The 20196-nt window shown below is 38.3% G+C and overlaps 1 protein-coding gene across 1 annotated transcript in view; it reads right to left on the bottom strand.

The window, feature by feature from the left end:
- Nucleotides 1–8647: 8647 nt before the first annotated feature.
- Nucleotides 8648–20196, bottom strand: part of BEND5 (BEN domain containing 5) — a 595256-nt gene continuing 583707 nt past the window's right edge. Inside the window, exons 9-11 of the mRNA XM_035891345.1 lie at nt 17394–17542; nt 12622–12835; nt 8648–8808 (exon numbers count right to left, since the gene is read on the bottom strand). Of these exons, the coding sequence (XP_035747238.1) occupies nt 8648–8808; nt 12622–12835; nt 17394–17542 (524 nt within the window). The remainder of the gene's footprint in view (nt 8809–12621; nt 12836–17393; nt 17543–20196) is intronic.

Below are 20196 nucleotides of genomic sequence, written 5' to 3'. Positions count from 1 at the left end.
GTAGACATAGCAAGCATTGATGTATAGCAAGCTCTTCTACTGTCAGCTCAGATTCCTTTATGGGGTTTGGTTGGAGGCTCCAGAATGAAAAAATTCCATAAAAGATGCTGTCTCTGCTTAAGGATGCCCTCCCTTCATTCTGAGCATATATAACGGCATAACGATAGCAGCTCTTCACTGTTCTTTGGCAAAGCATGGGTATCACCAACAAAAACTCTAACTATCTTGAAGATGGTACAAAATTTAACAATAGTAAAATGACTGTGGCTTCCCTTTCTTCTAAGTTTTGTTATTTCTGTGTCCTCTTTCCTGTGAACCTCTGCTCACTTGTTGCTCGTTGCAGCCCAGTTCAACACCGTCACCCACGGGCCTGGCTGAGCTGTGAATACACGAATAAGCAGTTTGACAAGAAGGAAGAACACGCTCTGTCTCGTTGCTGGCACACATACAGTACCAAGTCAAAGAGGAAAGCATATTAGAGATAAATACTCCTTTTAAGAACAATATTTTCATGACAGAGCTATATTTAATAATACAGTAAAAAGGGAACTACACTGGGACGTCAATTGGTCAAGAATCAAATAAATATTAGTTTTTTATACAGAGGCAAATTAAGTTTGCCCCACAGAATGAAATTACAACTATTATATATGACGTTCTAACACAAAGTGACATGTGTCCTAAAACAGGAGACTATATCACATTAACTGATCCGGTATTTAAGAGACAATCAAAACCTCCTCTATAGAAAGCATTTCCATAAAACTAAAATGAATTTGAGTAGACATAAAGGAAAAATATTACAAAAGCAAGTCACAACCTAGAAAATGCATGGTAGTGGAAGACTGAATACACCCAGTCTTATTGAGATGTTCATGACGTGGAGAAATACCGAGGTGAGAGAATATTAAGAAAGACAAATCAAGAACCAGGAATTAGAAGTTAAACCAGAAAAATTCACAGATAAATAAGGCACAAGTTGAGCAGCAAGGGTAGTTACACACTGGAATAAATTACTAAAGGAAAAGATGGATTCAACACTTTCATCCTTTTTCAGTACTGCTTGTTCTTCTAAGCAATGTGCTGTGGTCCAGCCAAGGTTTCTCTCCAAAGGAGCAATCGATTGAAGCCTTCTGACGTGTTCTGCAGGGCACCACACCTTCTCATTGAATGGCTCACCAGCAGACTCACCACAGCCTGCGGTCTTTCCAGCCACCTTTAGGCATGTAACTCGACAGCTAAGAACATCCTTCTTGAGAACTGTGCTTAGATTGCAGAACTCTGAAATAGCTCTTTCTTTCCAAGATCAACAGGTGGCTGTTTTTCATATGGTAAATGGAACAAGGGGTCCCAGAAGGCAATTTGAAGTCATAAATCAGTATAATCTGTCAAAGTGCCAAATGCTCTCCATTGCTCATCCGATGGAAATGACAATCCAAACTTAGCCACTGCAATTAGGTGGGAAACTTCCAGGACACTGAGCCTCTGAAAAAGCAGGGGATCCTCCGTTTTGAGAAATGAATGGTTTTACGAGATACTGCTGAAGGATCTGCTTATTCCATCTTACCTCTTTGAGACTGAATTCATGTAAGAGTAAAAATTTCTTTGCTGCAATCTATGCTTTGGCATGGCAAGGAAAAAAAAAAAAAAAAAAAGAGAGGAAACGTTGCTATGTGAAGTCCCCGAATTGCAAAGTCTGCCTCACGGTAACAGCAGTACTACCAGATCTCCTAAGAAAATGCTCTAGCTCTGTGTCACTTATCTCCAAGAATAACAAGCAGGTATTTCACTTCAGAATGCTGCTAACAACTTGCAAGGCAGGAATTATGAAATGCTTCCATCTCCTCACGTTTAAGGCAAGCAGGGAAGACTGCCTCCCACTTGCAGAAGAAACAGAAATGAAGACCAGGAAAAGAGACAGGGCTGGCTAACATCAGGAAAATTATCTATTTGTAGATTTACACGGCATAGATAGATCAAAACAGAATAACAGCACATCTGTAAACATACAGCTGCGTTAACTGCATTAGACAGACGTCCCCAGCTGCAGAAGAAAATGTTGATTATTCCACTTGTTAAAGGTTAAATTCTTGGCACGTGAGAGTGATTGGACTTTTTTAATTAATAAAACTTCTCACTGATTGAAACCTTAAATGCCAGTCAAACTGCTTGAGATTTTGCTATTTGGCTACTGACTTCATCTAAATTGCATGTATTAATTCTCCATGGGAAGGTAAAAAGGCCTATGTGACCCCTCCACAACCTGTTCCTTGGCTTTCTCTACCATCAGACCTAGGGTCCTCCTCTGCATTTGGCTGCTGCTGAGTGGATCTCAGTTAATTTTTACATTTAGGAAAGCCACAAAGCAGAAGCTGCACATGTTTACCCATGTGGCAACAAAAAAATCTGTGTTGGATAAATTGCCTTTAAGAGACTATACCTAAAGAAAAGACCCCCTCAGGGTTGTCCTGCCCTCTCCTAACAGGAGGGTGATTCCTTGCACTGTGCTCCAAAGAGATGGAGCATCACACCACTGGTGATGCTACAACATCACCTCCACCCCTGCTAATCCCCAAATTCTACACCCTCAATTGCTTATTCCTGTAAGGATGTGCAGTGAAATGCAGAATTTACAGTGTACATTGGTCCTGGAAGGATGAAAGTGTCCTTGCAAATGCAAAGAAACCAGCAAGTGTCAAAGCATTTTCATACAAAATGCAGGGAAAAAATGTAAAATCCTACTGTCAGGATTTTTTTGATTTTTCTTAATTTGAGACTCTTCAAGAAATGGAAGCACAGAATGTTAACATGGAGACAGGCGCTTTGCCCCATCCACCTCCAATCCTGCTTATTTTGAGATTAATTCTTTACAAGGCACCTCCATAAATCCTGCAGAAAATTCCGTACGGGAAGGGAAGGATATGGTTCATCAAAATGGCCTATTTAGAACTATCAGCGGGCTGATATCCCATTCTATTCTGTTAATGCAAGAAAAATGGAAAGCACATGAAAACACATTATTTTTAAAAAAACCTAAACTACAATTCAGTAAGACTTCTGTAAATATTTGGGAAGACTTTAAAGATATATTTGATGATGAAAGAAAGAATATGAAACTCTCCTGTGGAAGCTGTCTCATTCATCTGAGTCTCATGTGGAAAGGGCTGGTACCAGTGTGATATGGCACTATCAGAAATATTTCCTCTACTGCTGTCCCAGTACCTCCTTCCCCTTCATTAGGGTGAACACCAAAGGGTGCTCACAGCCGGTTCTTCTGATAATCAGCTGATCCCATGAAACCTACATCTCTCTCCACTCCAAAAGCATGAAAGCTCATGCTAGCTATAAAGGATACTCAAGCACCAACAAGCAGGATTTCTGATACTTCACAGGACTTCTAGCAATTGTTATACAACAATAAAAGCTAAAGCACCCCCAGCATCCCCCTTCCTTGGGCGTTCAGTAAATTTTCTGTGACTCTTTAATTTCAAATCACTACAGACTACAATTTAATATGAAAGTAGGTAGCCCGATTCATTAAAAATATATACCAATAAAAAAGTTTAGTTCCATTAAGGTTTTACTATCAATAAACAAGGAACGTAACATTGCTATAAATGCGGAGGAAATAATTTCCTTTGTAGGAATTTTTCAAGTCAGAAGGCAGAAAAATCCCTTAGGCTCAGCTTCTTCCTCTCCTCCCAGACTCACTTTCACCTCTGTTCTGACGCAAACATAACAGAACTTTGTCTGATGTCATAGGTGAGGTGTTTTCATCTTTACAATAAACAAATGATGTCACAAGCATGGGACTGTGATTTCACTGCAGGACCGGACAAGTGGGTATCTGATGCATAGAATGAAAGTTACTCTTCAAACATAAACAGCAGAAATAATTGCAAAAGCAAAGCAAATGATCAACCAAGTAAATTAATTCCTTTTTGAACCACTGGTCTCGTTATTCAAGTCCAAATGATTCTCCTTTCCTATTTAGGAAGCCCGAGGGGATGAGAAAGTGTCCAAGATGGTGACATTAAAAATTAGCTACTGAGCATGAAACATGCAATGATTGCACTTCATAACATTTTTATTGCCTCAGTGTTGCATGAATCACTTCACAGTTCCACACTGTTATGATGAAAAAAATGACACCAATAAAGTCTAAGCAATTGATGTTATGACTTTATCAATCTGAAACTAAAGGCATGCACGGAATGAAAAATATTTTCAAGAATAGTGAGAAAACTACCACCTCGTTCTGAAGAAGCACAAGTTTCATCTTTGTACTTTTCCGAAAAGTGGACATTCTCACACCAAAAGATGGAATATTGAGATAATCCTCAGCCCAGCTCCATGTGACACAACCTTACTTTCCCCTTCAGAAACAGTGCAAGTTTGGGTTTCTCAGGAGTTACAAATGCAGCTAACGCACAGTGAGGCTACAGCTGATATGGAACGTTCCCCGTTCAGAACATTCTCACTCCTCTGTGGTTTTGCACCAAGATGGTATCGTAACAATGACGTGCGCTTTGCTCTATTTTTTAAAGGTCTACAAATTCTGGAAGTGTGAAGCTGATTTATCTTTACAATTTCACTAAATCAAAAGAAAAAAAAAGTTAAATTTACTGCTACTTAAAACTTCCAAGAGGGCAATAATCTGTGCTTAAAACAACAAAGCAGCACCGCAGTAATCTATCAGATACAGCGTCAAAGGTACAGTGCAAAGAAGTGACCTCCCACAGGGGTATTGTACCTTCTTTCGACAGTCATGCTCAATAGCTAACCAAACGCAATCTTAAATTCCTCCCATTTACAGGTCAACTTTGACATGACTAAGTATTTTAGTCTGCTTGTATTGAAAAAAAACCCAACCAAACCTCCCATTTCTATAAACATCACTAAATCCAAACCATTTTGTAACAACAGAACCTAACAGGTTTTTTTCCTCTCTAACAAATACTAGCTTTCTTTTTTTAATTGAGTGTCTAGACAACTTGACTGAGGTATTACTATATCTGGTAGGATTCTTTCCTTTAATATAATAGGAATTTCATTTAAATTTATAATAGGAAGCTCATTTCCCTTATAAAATCATTAATAGAAAATAAAGCCCTTTTTGTTAACTCTAATCTTGCTTCCTTGCAAGTGTGCCAGAGGCACTTTAATATGGATCAGGTCATGAATATCACAAATTACAGCAGCAATGTGTGGCAACAAAGGATCAGATCATTTATGGAACAGTAACACCTTCTTCCTTCTTTGATAAAAAAAGCAGTAAACAGTATGCACTGATCTCTCAGGACAAAAAGTCAGTTCCTCTTAAATCTGTTTTTCTGATACTTACAAATCCAGGGTTACAGTATGAAGTAACGGCACAGCACAAACCTTAGAATGATGAATGAGTGGTATTACAGGGTATAATAAAACCTACTTCATCTTACGTCAAAACTCTCTCGTTTCACATGATGTACAGGTATGAAGTTACGCCAGAGTAGGAAGAAGTTAGTAGGTGCTATTTTGGATAAAGTTTCCTGTGGTAGATTCATGGCAGATGCATTATGCACAAAGCAAAACTACGTATGGGCAGGCACAATTACGGAAGAATTAATGTACCAACAAGAACAGCATTGGCCATAAATGCAGTATAACACAGTGAAATGCAATTCACACTTAATTCATCAATCAGTACTTCAATGCAGAAAAGCACACCCCATTAAAGTTTGTATTTTTCCTTGGGTCATGCTGGAATGCACCACAACCATAGCCTATTCCCCTACTCGAAACACACGCAGTAGGAAAGACTTGTATGGGCTTCATATGGGTTCACAGGGAGGGACAAGAGTAAAGACCAAATATAAGTGCAAAGATGTTACCCATACACACATCCATTACAGAGCCCTCCGCACATTGCCTTACAACCAGAGAGTGCAAAACTGGCTTACTATTCACAACAAACTTATTTCCAGAAATCCAAAGATTTAGTTCAAGTTATAATAAAATACAGAGGTACGTTACCTTTGATACGTGCCATTGCCTTACCGTAACTCCACAAAGCTCCTGGTGATGCTCACGTTAAATGCCAGTTGCCCAGTCCAAAGCACACAGTATCAGTCCCCCACAATGCTACGCTTCAAAGGGAAGTGCACCTTTTTGTGCCACCCAAATACTCCCGTTGAACTCCACCAAAAACTGTCTGTGGGACGTGGGCTGATAGAAACTTCAGGAAGAAATTAATGAAGACTTCCAAGATGCCTTCCCCAAAGAGAAAACTGAAATTCTTCAGCGATACACAGCATTAACATCTGATGGGACAAGTCTGCCAAGCAGAAGCCTTAGAAAGATGATGCTGGTTTTGCAGAAAGATTTAGAATCTCTGATTTTTGAGGCCAGGCTGGAGTCCTACCTCTAATTAAATTCTAATCTGCTTTTCACAGGTTTCATAAAATGCTGTCTCAAATAGGCTTATCTTCTAAGAAGTGCAGCATGATCTTCTCATTAAAGAACGTTACAATGAAAACACATTAGTACTAAAGCCACAAAAGACTGAGGAAATTACGGACATTTTCCCCCAAACTAGTGGATTGCTCTAATATCACTTTAAAAATAACTGTACATTCACAAGTCTGCTTGAAAAGTGGAAATTTGCTGTTTAAGTGTTTCTTCAATGTTATCTCTATTTTGTTCTTTAATTAATAAAAGGATACATGCACTGACATTATAAACACTAATTTGCTATTTAGCATCCTAAATTAGGAAGCATAAACATTTATGCACTTCATTAAACACTACCTAAGAACACTTTGAGATTAACAGGAGACAAGCTCGGCTGTTAAATGCAATTTCAGAGTATGCGTAAGCCACCACAGAAAGACACTTCTCCTCTTCCTGTCCCTCGCTAGCAATGCTCCCTGGCTCTGTCCTGTTGCCGCCAGCCCTTACAAAATGAACCCTGGAAATCGGTGACACCCAACACATCCACGCGATCACAAGTGCCAGTTTAAGGGAAGGGATGGGAACGCAGGGACACCAGCAGCTGAAGTGGGGCGTACTCTTACGGCAGCACGGCATGCTTAGATTGGCACGAGCCAGTCATGAAATCGCGCTTTAGAAAGCACAAACCAAATACTTATACCCTGGGGTTGGACTAGATGACCTCTAGGGGTCCCTTCCAACCCAAAACATTCTATGATTCTATGAATAAAGACCTCATTTAAGCACATGTGGTGTACAGGAAGAGACAAAGCGGTGTTTTTCTCCATCCCTTTGAAACAGGCACTGCAGTTCTAGCACGCCTCCTCCTCTTCTCCCTTCCCCTCTTCCCTCCACCCACCCCAGCCCTTTAGAGAATCCTTGCATTGCTCCTTTCAAATTACCTGCACGTACAGGACACTGAAATAGGTTTAACGTTAGGATATACCAGCGCTACAGGAAGATGACAAGAAATGCTAAGTCTTTCAAAACTACAGGAAGCAGAATTTCTGCGGCAGAAAAGGAGCAAACGATGCCGATACTCAGGAATAGACAGCTGGAAAGGCAGATCATCACATCTGTGCGCGTAACACAAATGGAAGGTTTACTAAGATCACTAATATAACAAATCCTCAAAATTGATCAGCACAGGGCCCAAGTTATCTCTACAAACCTTATTCTCAAAAACCTTCATAAAACAAGACTTCAGGATATTTTCTTTCACTTACAGACAATAAGGTGTAATTCAGACAACGAATTATTCCTTATAACTTTGCATCGCAAGTCCAACTTCAGTGTAGAAAATTATTTTTAATTTCAATTTGTTCTAAAAGTGTCCACTGTTAAATTACAGACTCAGAGGAAATGGTACTAAATTTTCTTTTGTATGTAATCTTGCCATAGCGTGGCAATCTTTAAATCATTTCAAAATACAAATACACTAAAAATAGTGTTTCAAGAGGAGTAATATGGACACATGGAACTTTTACCATACTCAGAAATCTGAAAAGTGCCTTGGTGCCTGAAAAAGAATTTTAGATTTTTGTTTGTTTTTTAAATAAGTTACCATGATTTTACAACTTACAGCTTTGGGTTCTCTGTTGTTTGTGGGTTTTAAACTATGACAGCAATGGTGATCTAACTACAAGACAATAAGTGAAAAAGAAGCGTTCTTTGTGTGTTTTTGACCAAATATATTGTTAGAGATCAAAACAAAGATTTATAAAAACAAACGATTAAAATTTCAGTTCAGAAAAACACTTTGTAAAATACAATAAACCCCTTTTCAATAGCAAAGTGGATTTTGTACAGTTCTTCCTTCTAAGCAGGTGTTTACTGCACCTAGATCCACTAACTCCAGTAAAACAAAGGGTAGGCAAAATGGGTTGGTGTTCTCAGAATTACAACCTATATACAGAACTGCAGGTCACATACTGCAACTCATTGGAAAAACCTTTGAAGATTCACTGTTCCATTGTGAGTGGACTTACAATATATCTTACATTATTTAAAAGCAGGTTACACCATTGAAAGGCTTTTGACAGAACCGCTCAAAAAACGAATCAGTTATAGAAAGAGAGTAACGCTTCAAGTCAGCTTCTCCCATCAGCAAAAATGTCACACAAATCAAAAAACAACACTTAAGTAAAACACTAAGACTTTATTAAAAATCCAAAATTTATTGCAAGTTGTACTTTGCACTTTCCCTCCTTTCTTCATTTTTACATGATTTATTGATATCCATGATTTTTTCACAGATGTACTTGTTGACTTTGGAGAGTCTCTGTGCAATTTCAGTTTCATCCACAGTTTCTTGTGCTATTCTATCATACAAACATTCTGGGGAGAAAAAAAAAAAAAAGGAAAAGAGCCATTAGGATATTTTTAGAAAAGAATATAGCCCTGTGTTGGGCTAACTACTCAAGAGACAGCCCTGAGTAAGCAGCGTGTATATTTGTTGCAAGACAACAGAAGCTTTCATTGATTCACTGGCTATCTTGTTAAAGACAAGATTTTTCACCAGGCTTGAACCTTTGGCATGACCAACTTCCAGTTATGCTGTGACTGCATTATGAGGCTTTCTATACAGAAACAAGGCTAAATCCAACCTTTTACAGCATCAGTTTTGCCTGCCTAACTCTTGTATTTGTCCATGTGTCCACAGCAGATTTAGAATCTTCTCCCAGCTGAATGGTCTCACTGGAACTGTTGTTATCTACAGTTCCCTGTGAGTCACTCCTACCTTCACACCTTCAAGATAGTAAGTAAATGACAATGGTTAGGAAGAGAAGCAGTAACCAGTAGGAGAAGACATGAACCAATTTATTTTATTTTTTAAATCTGTACAACATACATTAATGTTTGCATCTTTATCAGATGCCCTGTCTCTGGGTGTATTTTGTTTTATTAGTAGATTATTCAGGGTGAGAGCCATCTTCTTGCATGTTTGCACAATGCAGTTTGTGAACTTAACTGGAATACAAAAAGCAAGCAATAGCAATAACTGCAAACGCAATGAGGGCAATGAAAGTTGAGACAATTCTGCTCCACAGAGTCAGGAGTCTGGTGCCAGAATCCTGCAGAGGTTACTGCAATCAGAGGTGTTGCAAACACACCCAACTCCTTTGAGACAGGCAGGTTTGGGGTTTTTTTGTTTTCATAACCAGAACAATGTATTTTGCTGCACAGGCTTCCCAGATTGATTAAACAATCTCTGTTCTGCTTTGCCTAGTAATCTATTCCAGTAGCCATTTATTGCTTAATATACAAAAGCCATAGAGATTATCGCTTAATTAACATGGTTTATAACATTTCTAATGCGTCATATTAACAAGTTATGAAAATTAAGTACTATGCATGCTTTGTAGTTCATTTTGAAACCTCTCAGAAGTTTTACAAAAGGTTATTTTGCATTAACAAGGTTTATAACAGTGCACATGCATCATACTTTTTATAATTTCTTTATTACATACTACACAGTAGGGATTTTTAAGACATATTAAGACCTAACGCTGTCATTCAAAAATCTATTTGAAATAAGTTAGTCTGTGTCCACAGAATGATGAGAACATCTGAAACAATGTGAATTTTATGTTGTAAGATGTACTGAATATAAAATAAATAAAAATCAGCATGCAGCCCCATAGCTGAAATGCTGATAATCAGTAAACTATGATTTGAAATACAGCACCTAGGAGGCACATCACTGAGAACCTGAAGAAACCCAGTGTGTTTGTAGGACATAAACTTGTACTACAACAGTCTCAGGAATACTCCCAGGTTGCAAGCAGATACACCTAGTAAGGCGAACTTCCAGTAAAAGACAGGCTATGTTATTAGTTTAGCCACAACGTCAAGCAAAGAATCACTTGACAGAACTCATGCATCAGCTGTGATTCTTAAAGTCAGCGTGACCTAGACAGACCCACGATCATCACAGTTTTTCCATTTCCATCTCTTCCATTTCTATGAGGGGCTGCAGAGATAGTAGTTTAGTAGTCACATAACAAAGAGTGATTTGGGGGTTCTGCTTGTTCTTTGCCTTTTGACTCAACCAAAGATTCAAGTAGATCTATCTCAAAGATTAACAAGGAGCTCTACTTCTTTCTGTGATGTCTGATCCAAGTCACTGGCCACGTAAACTCTAACTTCCTCGCATTTCACCATTTGTCCACTTGCTACTCATTTTTTTGTTTTGTTTTCTTCTCCATAATGTAATAACAACTTCTTATTTGATCACTTCCAGCTTTCCAGGAAACACTGCTGGCCTGCTAACATTGATGCAAATGCAAGTGACACAACAATGTGGAAAATCATGGTTATGTGCTACCCAGTACTGCTGACATAGGAAGTCTGTCTGCTGCCACCCAGAACACTGGCCATGCAGTTTAACTGGTTCAAGAAGAGATTGTACAGTCTTATGCCTAATGAAAAGAGAGTCAAAGACAAGGTGAAATAAACACTGGAAAGAGGAACACCAGGGCGTGGAACAGTAGAATTCAAATGAGGGTTGAGGCTGCAAGCAAAAGTATAACAGAAAACACAGAAAAACAAGGAAATAGGGAAGAGCTGAATTGCTGGAGAGTGTAAAGGTATGGAAGAGAAGAAAGGGAAGGGCCCCATCTGCCTTTCACCGTGTACCTGTTGGAGCATAGTCCCAAACTCACTGTAGTCAAACAAGGGGAGTTAGAAGAAAGCTGTGATTTAAAGGGCTCAAGCAACACAGACTGGCCCTGACTGAAGTAGAGGAAGAAATTCTCACATAAGAAACCTTGCCAGCAGTGCTAAGGAGCAACAGTCTCCAGCAGGGAAACTAGAAAGCTCTTTGCAATGGGCCAGTGAACAATAACCCCTTTTTACTGCATGTTTCTAAGTGTGCATCTGGGTAACCAATTCTTTTTCTCATTAGGAGCTGACAAGGGTAGCCACAGCCACAGAGTGGATTACTTACGTGGCCAGTACATCATTACTTTGCTACCTGTGTTAGGATTGTACCAAAAGGTCCCAGCCAGAACTAGCAAATCAGTATGGAACAGCTTGCACTTCCACAAATATTCTGAAAGCAGATTAGTAAAAAAAAACCCCATGTCTTTTACTCATTTCTTGCAAACTAAGAAAGATGACAGTACGAAGATCAGTTTCCAACTTTTCCCCACACAACACAGACACACGCACACACGCAAAGAGGAATCGTACTTCTTCGTTCCAAAACATGGTACTTGCAATGCGATTACAACAGCTCTTAAAGAGTTCATAGTTAAGAGCACATAGCAACTAAGAACAGGAAATGCAGAATAATGAAGCTCAATCAAACAGGGAGATTTCTTTCAGCCCTACTGCAATTTAGTATGGACACAAAACCTAAAAATCCAATTTTGGTATGTATTCCACGAGGAACTGACTCAGTTCTGACTTAAAAAGAAGCCTGAAATACCAAGAGAGACAGAAATGAATGCAAAACACAAGCATGATGATACAAAGGGACTGAAATTCACTATTAATTTTAAATAAAGGAGAAAGCTTTCTCACTCTCAAAGTACTAAACACATGGACTCAGGCTTGCAGTTACTGAAAGTGTCATTGTAATTTTCCCTGCCAGCGATTTACACTTCCTGTTCAAATTCCAATTCAAGTGTAACAATTAATTTTTACTATTTCCATTTTCTCCATTTAAAAGGGTAAAACTATTCTTTCTCGCCTTTGAAGGTATGCTTATTTTTATAGTCACAGCTATAATGGTTTCTGTGCCTCATGCCAGAGTTGGTTACGTTCTGGATGAAAGAATGTGGTAAAGCTACTCTCAGGCTTGTTAAAAGGAATATATGCATTTTAAAAAATCACTATGTTATGAATTAATTCCAGAACAACGTGTTGTTCTCCCATGCTCAGTCCTGTCCTGCAAGTGGTTCAAAGTGATGATCTTCTTGAACCTTACTGATGTACAACTCTTCAGCTGTGAAGGCCTGCACTGTGCACAGCTATTGCAATGTGGTATACTTTTTCCTGGATATGTATGCACTTCACAATGCAATAGCAATTTGAATTACAGTTTTTAATCAGTTAATTTTAGATGAGCTGAAAAGAAGCATCTTTCAACTCAATGATTAATAGTTAAACTCCAAAGCAGGAAGCAAAAGTTTTCAAATAACCTACCTCTGACAATGCTTAATTTGTGAGGTGAGAGAGGTGGCTTGGGAACGGCATCTTTCTTTTTTTTGGTTGCAACTCCTGTGACACTTCTGTTCTTGAGAACATCTGTTCCCCAAATCATAACCGCTAGATTTTTTGTATACTTTGAATCTCCTTGTGTTACTTGCAGCTGGTGCCATTTCTCCTCATCTACCCAAATTCCACTGCCAAGATGGACCTAGAAGGTAGTAATAATAACAACTTATCTATGGTATGTAGCACACAACAGTATCCAAGTGCTGTAGGAACATTAATATTAGGTACTATAATAACAGTAATTAGGGCTGAACAAATCCATTTTGCCTAATTCTGAAACTTCTCCAGCTTTGTGGGTCAGGGAGTTCAAGTCAACCTCTTATATAATATAGTTCCTCTTCCTTTTTGTATTCAATTCTTCTTACTCTCTACTTTTCCCCCCCACATAGCCTATCTCCTGAAAGACTATAGTCAGGAACAGAGACAGAAGGAAACAGTAAACACATCCAGTATTATAAAGGTATGCACAGCATATAAACCAAGCAGTTGCACCAGCCTAATTCAGGAGCAAGATGAAACATTATCTTTAATATGAAAGGTTCCCCTTGGCTGAAACAGGCTTTACCCAAAGCGTATTTTGGAGGCAGTAGAGAGGGAAATACTTAAGTCATACCCTGTACCTGTTGGCAAAATTCAGCCTGATTGTTTAAAGTAACTAGAAGGGGAGAAGGGATTTTGAGAGCTCCAATTTCAATATAAGCCAAGAGAGTTTAGAAGCTTTGTAAAACTTCCAAATCTGTCAGAAGTTTGCCTATCGTGTACAATCAATCTATCCAGGTCAACACTGGTTTGTGGTAAGGTAATGACCCATTGCTGCAACATCATAAACTTTGCACTATCCAGACAATGGGGAGCAGAGGTATTTTACTGGAAGTAGTAAAGCAGGGTATGGGTACTGGGAAATGCAGTATGAAGCCATTACAGTCCTCAAAAGGAAGCTGCTCAAGTCGAGTTGTTCTTATTAGCCTTGCTAGCATTGACTATGCTGGGTTGATTCCCACAGAGCTACACCATATCTCTACCCCAAGATTCCCAGTGCTCCAGGCTTAAGACAAATACAGGACGAGTATCTGAGTACCATCCTTAAGCTGGTACTACTTATGTCTGAGCTGACAGTCCTCCTGATAACCAGGACACCTTCAGGCAACAGCAAGGAAAATAATTCCACTAGTAATCAGCACAGGTCTGACGTGAGTGCAACCACTGAGCCCAACTGGACGCAAACGCTGGCCCTGTGCAGAACCATGGAGAATACTTTGTACCATGTATGTCCATGCTCCTAATTCCTGGAGTACAGTGCAGACACCTGAACTACCTCTGCATGCAGAAAGCTTTGTTCACATGGTGATGAACTTCATCATCAGTTGGACCCACGCTTGGTCATCAACCATGACAAGCTAATGCATGACCTAGCTATTCTAATTACTGATAAGAGTTCACTGCACTGGAAAGGAAGAAGATAGAACTTACTTTCAGGTAATTCTGTGCAAGTGCAAAATACCAAAAATATGTATCAATTGCATTGTTATATCCACAATTCAGGTTTCATAGAATCTGATCAAATGGAGGTTCTTTCTGTAACACTAGTACTTCAATAAAAACTTACTGCCTCCTCATGATTAAAGAAACACCTGTGAACAAAATTCTATAGCAAAACTGTATTAGGAGATTCTGTTTGCCTTAACCATTTTGCTCTTAAGTTTTTCATGTTTTTACTCCTTTCATGTAGCAATACATAAACTGTGCCTGCTACCCATACAGATCTGAACAGTATCACATAAGTCCCATTAATTGGAATGAAAATTGGACAAAGCTACTGTAAAATTTTATATACCCATAATTTTACTGCCTGTATTAAACCAAATACCATTTTTCCTTTAAATGGAAACCTGCTTTAATTATTAATGAGGGCTATAACCCAAAGAAATTTTTTATTACAATAGCACCCTTCAAAAGCAACTAGTTGTTTAAAAACTTAAATAGAAAAATATGAATGGTTTGGCTACCAGCTACCTTATAAAAAACAAATGAAAATCTAACTTCCTCAAAGTATACAACCATAAAGCAAGCTGCCTTCTGCAGAATTTTCTACACTAAAGGGATTCTAAAAAGCTTTTCACAAGTCGACAGGGTATTTAGATTTCGTAATGGACAGAAATGAAACTAGTAATAAGCACAACATGAACACCCCTTTTTTCCTTCCTTCTCTGTTGTCGAGCCTCTTCATAACTGCTTTAAAAAAGTCACACTCTTTTGGTGCTCTCTACATATTTTGTAAGACAAGCTCAATCAGAGTGAGCAGTCTGTGCTCAGAAAAAAAATCACGTTAGTTATAAATCAGTTATTTCCATTTTGATGTTGGAAAAGTTATCTGTAAAAATGAGTATAAGTTACTTAGAAAATAACTGAGATTAGGATGTTGTGACGTGCCTAATTTTGGATGTCTGTATTATATTAGCTGTAGAGACTGCAGTATTTGATCAAAAATCCGATTCCCCTCTGCCAAAATTAGGGTTTGCCTTTGCTAAAGATTGAGTAGTCTCGTAAGCTACTACATTATTCATTAGCTTTAAGTTATTTAAAAGAAAACAACAAGTTACAGCAAATATTTTTAATATTTATGTTTCAGACCATCTCTTCTTTGAACATGCTTCATTTATTACAAAAAGTTATCACTGGTATGAAACACCTATGGTAACAGCAACTACGTGACAGACAGCCACAGACAGAAATCTTATGTCTCCCTTTTTCTATTTCTAGCACTGTTACAGCCAAGGAATTTAATCTGTCCATGTCTCAGTTTACCTCTCTGTAAAACAGGCTCGGTACTGTTTCCTACTACTCCCAAAGCTACGGGAACGTTACTGTACTCCAGATTCAGAAGCCATTTCCTTCTTGCTGGAAGAGCTGCCCGATGGGCCAGACCCTTGGCTTAATGAAATCAACAGGAACTTTACCCCCAATTTTAGCAACTGCAGGATCAACCTTCAAGCACAAGGCAACAGAAACAACAGCAAATTCAAAGCAATGCTCACCACCGTAACCGTGCTAAGATGTGCAATGTATCTAAAATGTATCTCAGAAGATTAACTCTTTTTTTTTTTTTCCTTCTTTTCTTTTCTTTAAATGAATGCCATAGGCTCTTTTTCAGTAACTGTTCTACTGTTCTCCCTCTGGAGGGGAGAGATTTATCTGCTTTGAAAGAATTCTACTAAGATCAAATCCGACGCCACAAAGGGCAAGATTTCTAAAAAAGTATTTCAGCTACTCTAGTGGTGCATGTCAATAAAGAAGTAATGAAAAAAAGGCATAAATAAGGAAAACTGAAAAAACACCCTCCAACACTCTAAATACATTACTAGTTCACATTTCTGGCATCTGAGCTGGCTAAAGCCCCAATAAATAGGCAAACTTAAAGAGAGACCAACATTACAAAAGGAAAGTTAAAGAGGTATTAATATCCATAAGGATGGAGAAAACTTCAGCAACAGAAGTGCCAAGAAGCTGGCAGATGAAATAAAGGTGCAGGAAAAGCTGCATACAAATACTAAAGGACGCACCCTACCCCACAGATCTTAAGCAGAGAAAAAGGAGGTAAACCAAACTCTCACAGTAGTATATGTTAAGTTTTCCTTGCAAATATACACAAAATATACAAGCAAATGACATATGTTAAATATATTAGGCAAGAAAAGCTATCTGAACCAAATACCTGTCAAACTGTCAAGATTATACTATTTTTCACATACATTTTGTCTTCAATAATTATGTTGAATTCATCTTCAAGAATGACAGACACTTGTGCAGTCAATCTTGTAACACAGATCTGAAAATGTAACATTTCATGCTATTCCACCAGTAATTCCAGCATATGCCAAAGCTGACATGGACGTTTCCTCCTAAAAAGTTCTCAGATTACGGTACCGAATGGACACATATCCTAAGAAACAGGATCTGCACAGGCAGTTCTGAAGGACGTATAGTTTTGTGAAAGAACTAGTGTTCATTTAATGATAATGGCAACAGCTATAAAAGCAGGCCTTGGTAGATGAGCGGACAATGTGTTAAACACGCTGAAGTCTGAAAATCTATCAGTCAGCTTTCTGGCAAACTTTAGTGAGATGGTATTTCACCAACTTTATAAAAAGTATCTGCAAAGTAGCACTACATCAGCTCAATTCAGTGGCAACACTCCTACTAGATTCAAGGGAGCCCATTTTCATTCCAGGGTTCATAATTATCTACTGGACTCCAATGCAAAACATGAAGGCTTCTCTGCCATAGGACTACAGCACACTAAAAATTTTAAAGACCTTTTTTTTTAAAGACCTTTTAGGAAAAAGTATTTCTGTTAAATAGACTAATGTAACTTTATAACATGGGTTACTGACTCTGGTCTGTATTTGGTGGATTTATGTATGTCACCAATCGAAGACTAAGCTAATGTGCTTGTGCATGCATATTTAATAATTATATTCCTTCTGTTACATAGCATTCAATGCTTTAATCACAGCTTTTCTACACTGTTCATATTTGTGTAATTTCATAATTTTCCTCAGCATAACAGCATGCCTTTATAAAAACTGAGGAAGTTTGTATAAGCTGCTACCATGCAAAATGGCCGATATCGTGAAAATTCCACAAGAAAATCACCAGCTGGACATTTACAAACTATTCATGCTATATTTAATTTGAAATACCTTTCCATTCTCGAGAATATACTTGTCCATTACTGGAACAGGGGCAGGGTAGTACGTTGATGTATTTGCTTCCTCACTGAAGGTCTTCTGTACCTCAGGTTCAGGCTCAATTGATTCTGGTTTTACTTTTTCAAGCTCAATGGCAGGTCCTAGACAGTTAAGAAAAGAGAGCTGTCTGCTATCCCAGAGAACATGAAATCAATCACTTCATCACCCATGGTTAGCATAAAATAACATATTAGTCATGTTCATTTCAAAGCTAGAAAGATTCTAAACCAAAATCCTACTTCTGAACGTCAATAAATAAAAGCAGGATAAGTAACTCTGCTTTAAAAATATTAAAATGTTTAATTTTAATTTAAATGTTTATTTTTATTCTTAAAGCATATGGACAATTACAGATACGGGTAAGATTGCTTCAACGCACACTATTGAAATTATGTTAAAATGACACTGAAATTATAAACCAAAAGCAACAACAGTAATTCATCAAATAAGAATTACTATATAGTTGCATAGAAACCTGCACAATTTACTGTGATAATTATAGAAGTTATCCATACAGAATTACAAATTTTATAGAAATTTGAAATCTCTTTAGAGATAACAGAGGTGTATTAAAAATAGTGAGGATCTACAGAAATGCTATAGAGGAGACAGACTTAGGCTACTTATGCTAAAGTATCATGCATAGAAAGAGGATCCAAGTTTAAAAAAATCCACATAAATTAGAATTTTGATTGTCCAATCCATCCAACACACTGATTTTTATTTTTAATGCAATCGACAAAAATTAAGCACAGATTAAATAACACAATAGTACTAAGCATATGTTTGAGGCATCAAAGGAAAACGATTATTTTGTCAATCATCAACTTTTCTTTTCCAGATCAAACTTATGAAGTGTTCCTAAAAAGGCAGAAGAACAAAATAAAATAATTTGTGAACTGGATTTCATTATTCCATTCATTGAAGAGGTTAGACCAGAAGTCTAGGAATGGGCTACAGCCCCAAGTCTATCATCGTCTCTTGATGTCTGTCTCTGGGCTCACAAGAAGCTCCAGCAGTCACTGAAGTTCCACGCAGGGATGGTGGTTCATTAACACAGCAAAGTTGCCAGCTTGGGCCCTGGACACCACTTCCAAGAACTACAAGGATAAACTCACCCACTTGTAAGAACTACATTGTACCAGGCTGGTGCTGAGAGCACTGCAGCACTCTGTAGCCCAACCTTGACATCTTTAACAAACAACAATTCCATAATAAAGTCACCGTCATGGTTCAGGATCCCTCCTTGGTGTTTGTACACATAGACCAAGCCCTGAATTGATCTAACTCTGTGAGTCAAGCTGGCACCAGAACTCCTGCCTAGAGTCACGTATCTTAAATAGTTTCTGTACCTGGAACAAGTGAAGTATTCATTCCTCCTACTTTGCACAGTTTAATTTACAGATTATTGTACAATGATATCAGCATTTCCTCCATTGTCAGCATTTGACATTTATCCTATAGCTTATTCTACACCTACATAGCTAGCTAAATGTTCTCAGCTGACTGCCACTTGACACTCAGCAATAACTAAAAGTTGTCGTGGCAACCCTATACTGCAGTGCCTCCAAGAGAGTGTCTTAAGGGCCATCCGCAACGCATACATGGCACATTCAAGAATCACAAAAAACATACCATTTACAGTGTGATTTCATAGTAATCCTAATCAGCACCTCTACTATCACGTATGTAAAATCGTACGAACAAGACTAAACTTTTTATACTTAAGACTGCTAAGCTGGTTCAGGTTGGGGGAAAGACCTGGATTGATTAAACCACCCAAAGCCTGCACACTTCCCAATGTGGGCAGCCCTGAACAAGCAGATGCAGTAACATAACTGCCAGTGTGAATTTAAAAAGTGATCTTTTAGCTGCTACACCAAGAACGCACTCTTCAACGAAGTGCTATTTTGAGTTTTCTTACACTTCGAAAGTCACTTTGAGGAAGACCCCAAAGTACAACCACCTCCCTCCTAGAAGGAAATGCTTATCTCAGTTTAAACACTTTTGCTAGTTGCTATTGAGAAGTCTTTTACTGTTTTGTTTATAGTCTTATATTGACACAGCTGGTATTTGGTTTCCAGAGTTCCCCAACACAAAAGGCTGATTAAAGTCCACAATTAACCATAGCTCTAACAGGTCAGAAAAATGTCTATTGCAATTCTTGCTTTACTGCTTGCTTAGCAGTCACCAACAGAAAGGCTTTAAACCGTCATCTTTTATACTCTACTTGTTTTTATTTCCCAAACAGCAATCTGCCTCTAACTAGGCAGTCTTCATAGCTACTTTCACCAACTACTACAGACTGCGTTTTCAACCCAGCGTGTTGTGGATTAGACATACAGCCCACATTATTGCCTTATTGCTAATGGGAGTTGTGTGCCACGTGCCATACTCTAAATTTTCCTCTCTCTGTAGCTCTCATGCTCTGCATCTTATTTTAAAGATGATGAATGGGATATAGAAAACTATATGCCACTATCTAAAGGCTTAATTAACAATATTACTTCTGTTATAAGGGTAATAAAAAAGTAAAGACAATTCTTCAGAATGCAAAAAGGAAACAAATGTTTTATTGCAAAAATCTTTTCTGACTGTAAAGTTTCCATGCCTGGGAGGCCAGCAACTTCCAATGCAGGATGAAAAGGTAGAAGGCTTCCCTTCATCCCCTCTCTTCCTTCAAAAACGCATCTTAGCCTACACACTACTCAAAAAATTAGTAAACAAGCCAAAACAAATGAACTGATTAAAGTGG

This window comes from Egretta garzetta, unplaced genomic scaffold (genome assembly GCF_000687185.1).
Source record: "Egretta garzetta isolate BGI_Z169 unplaced genomic scaffold, ASM68718v1 scaffold533, whole genome shotgun sequence".
Taxonomy (NCBI): domain Eukaryota; kingdom Metazoa; phylum Chordata; class Aves; order Pelecaniformes; family Ardeidae; genus Egretta; species Egretta garzetta.
Note: the sequence above shows the minus strand (reverse complement) of the source record. Positions and strands in the feature narration are given on the sequence as shown.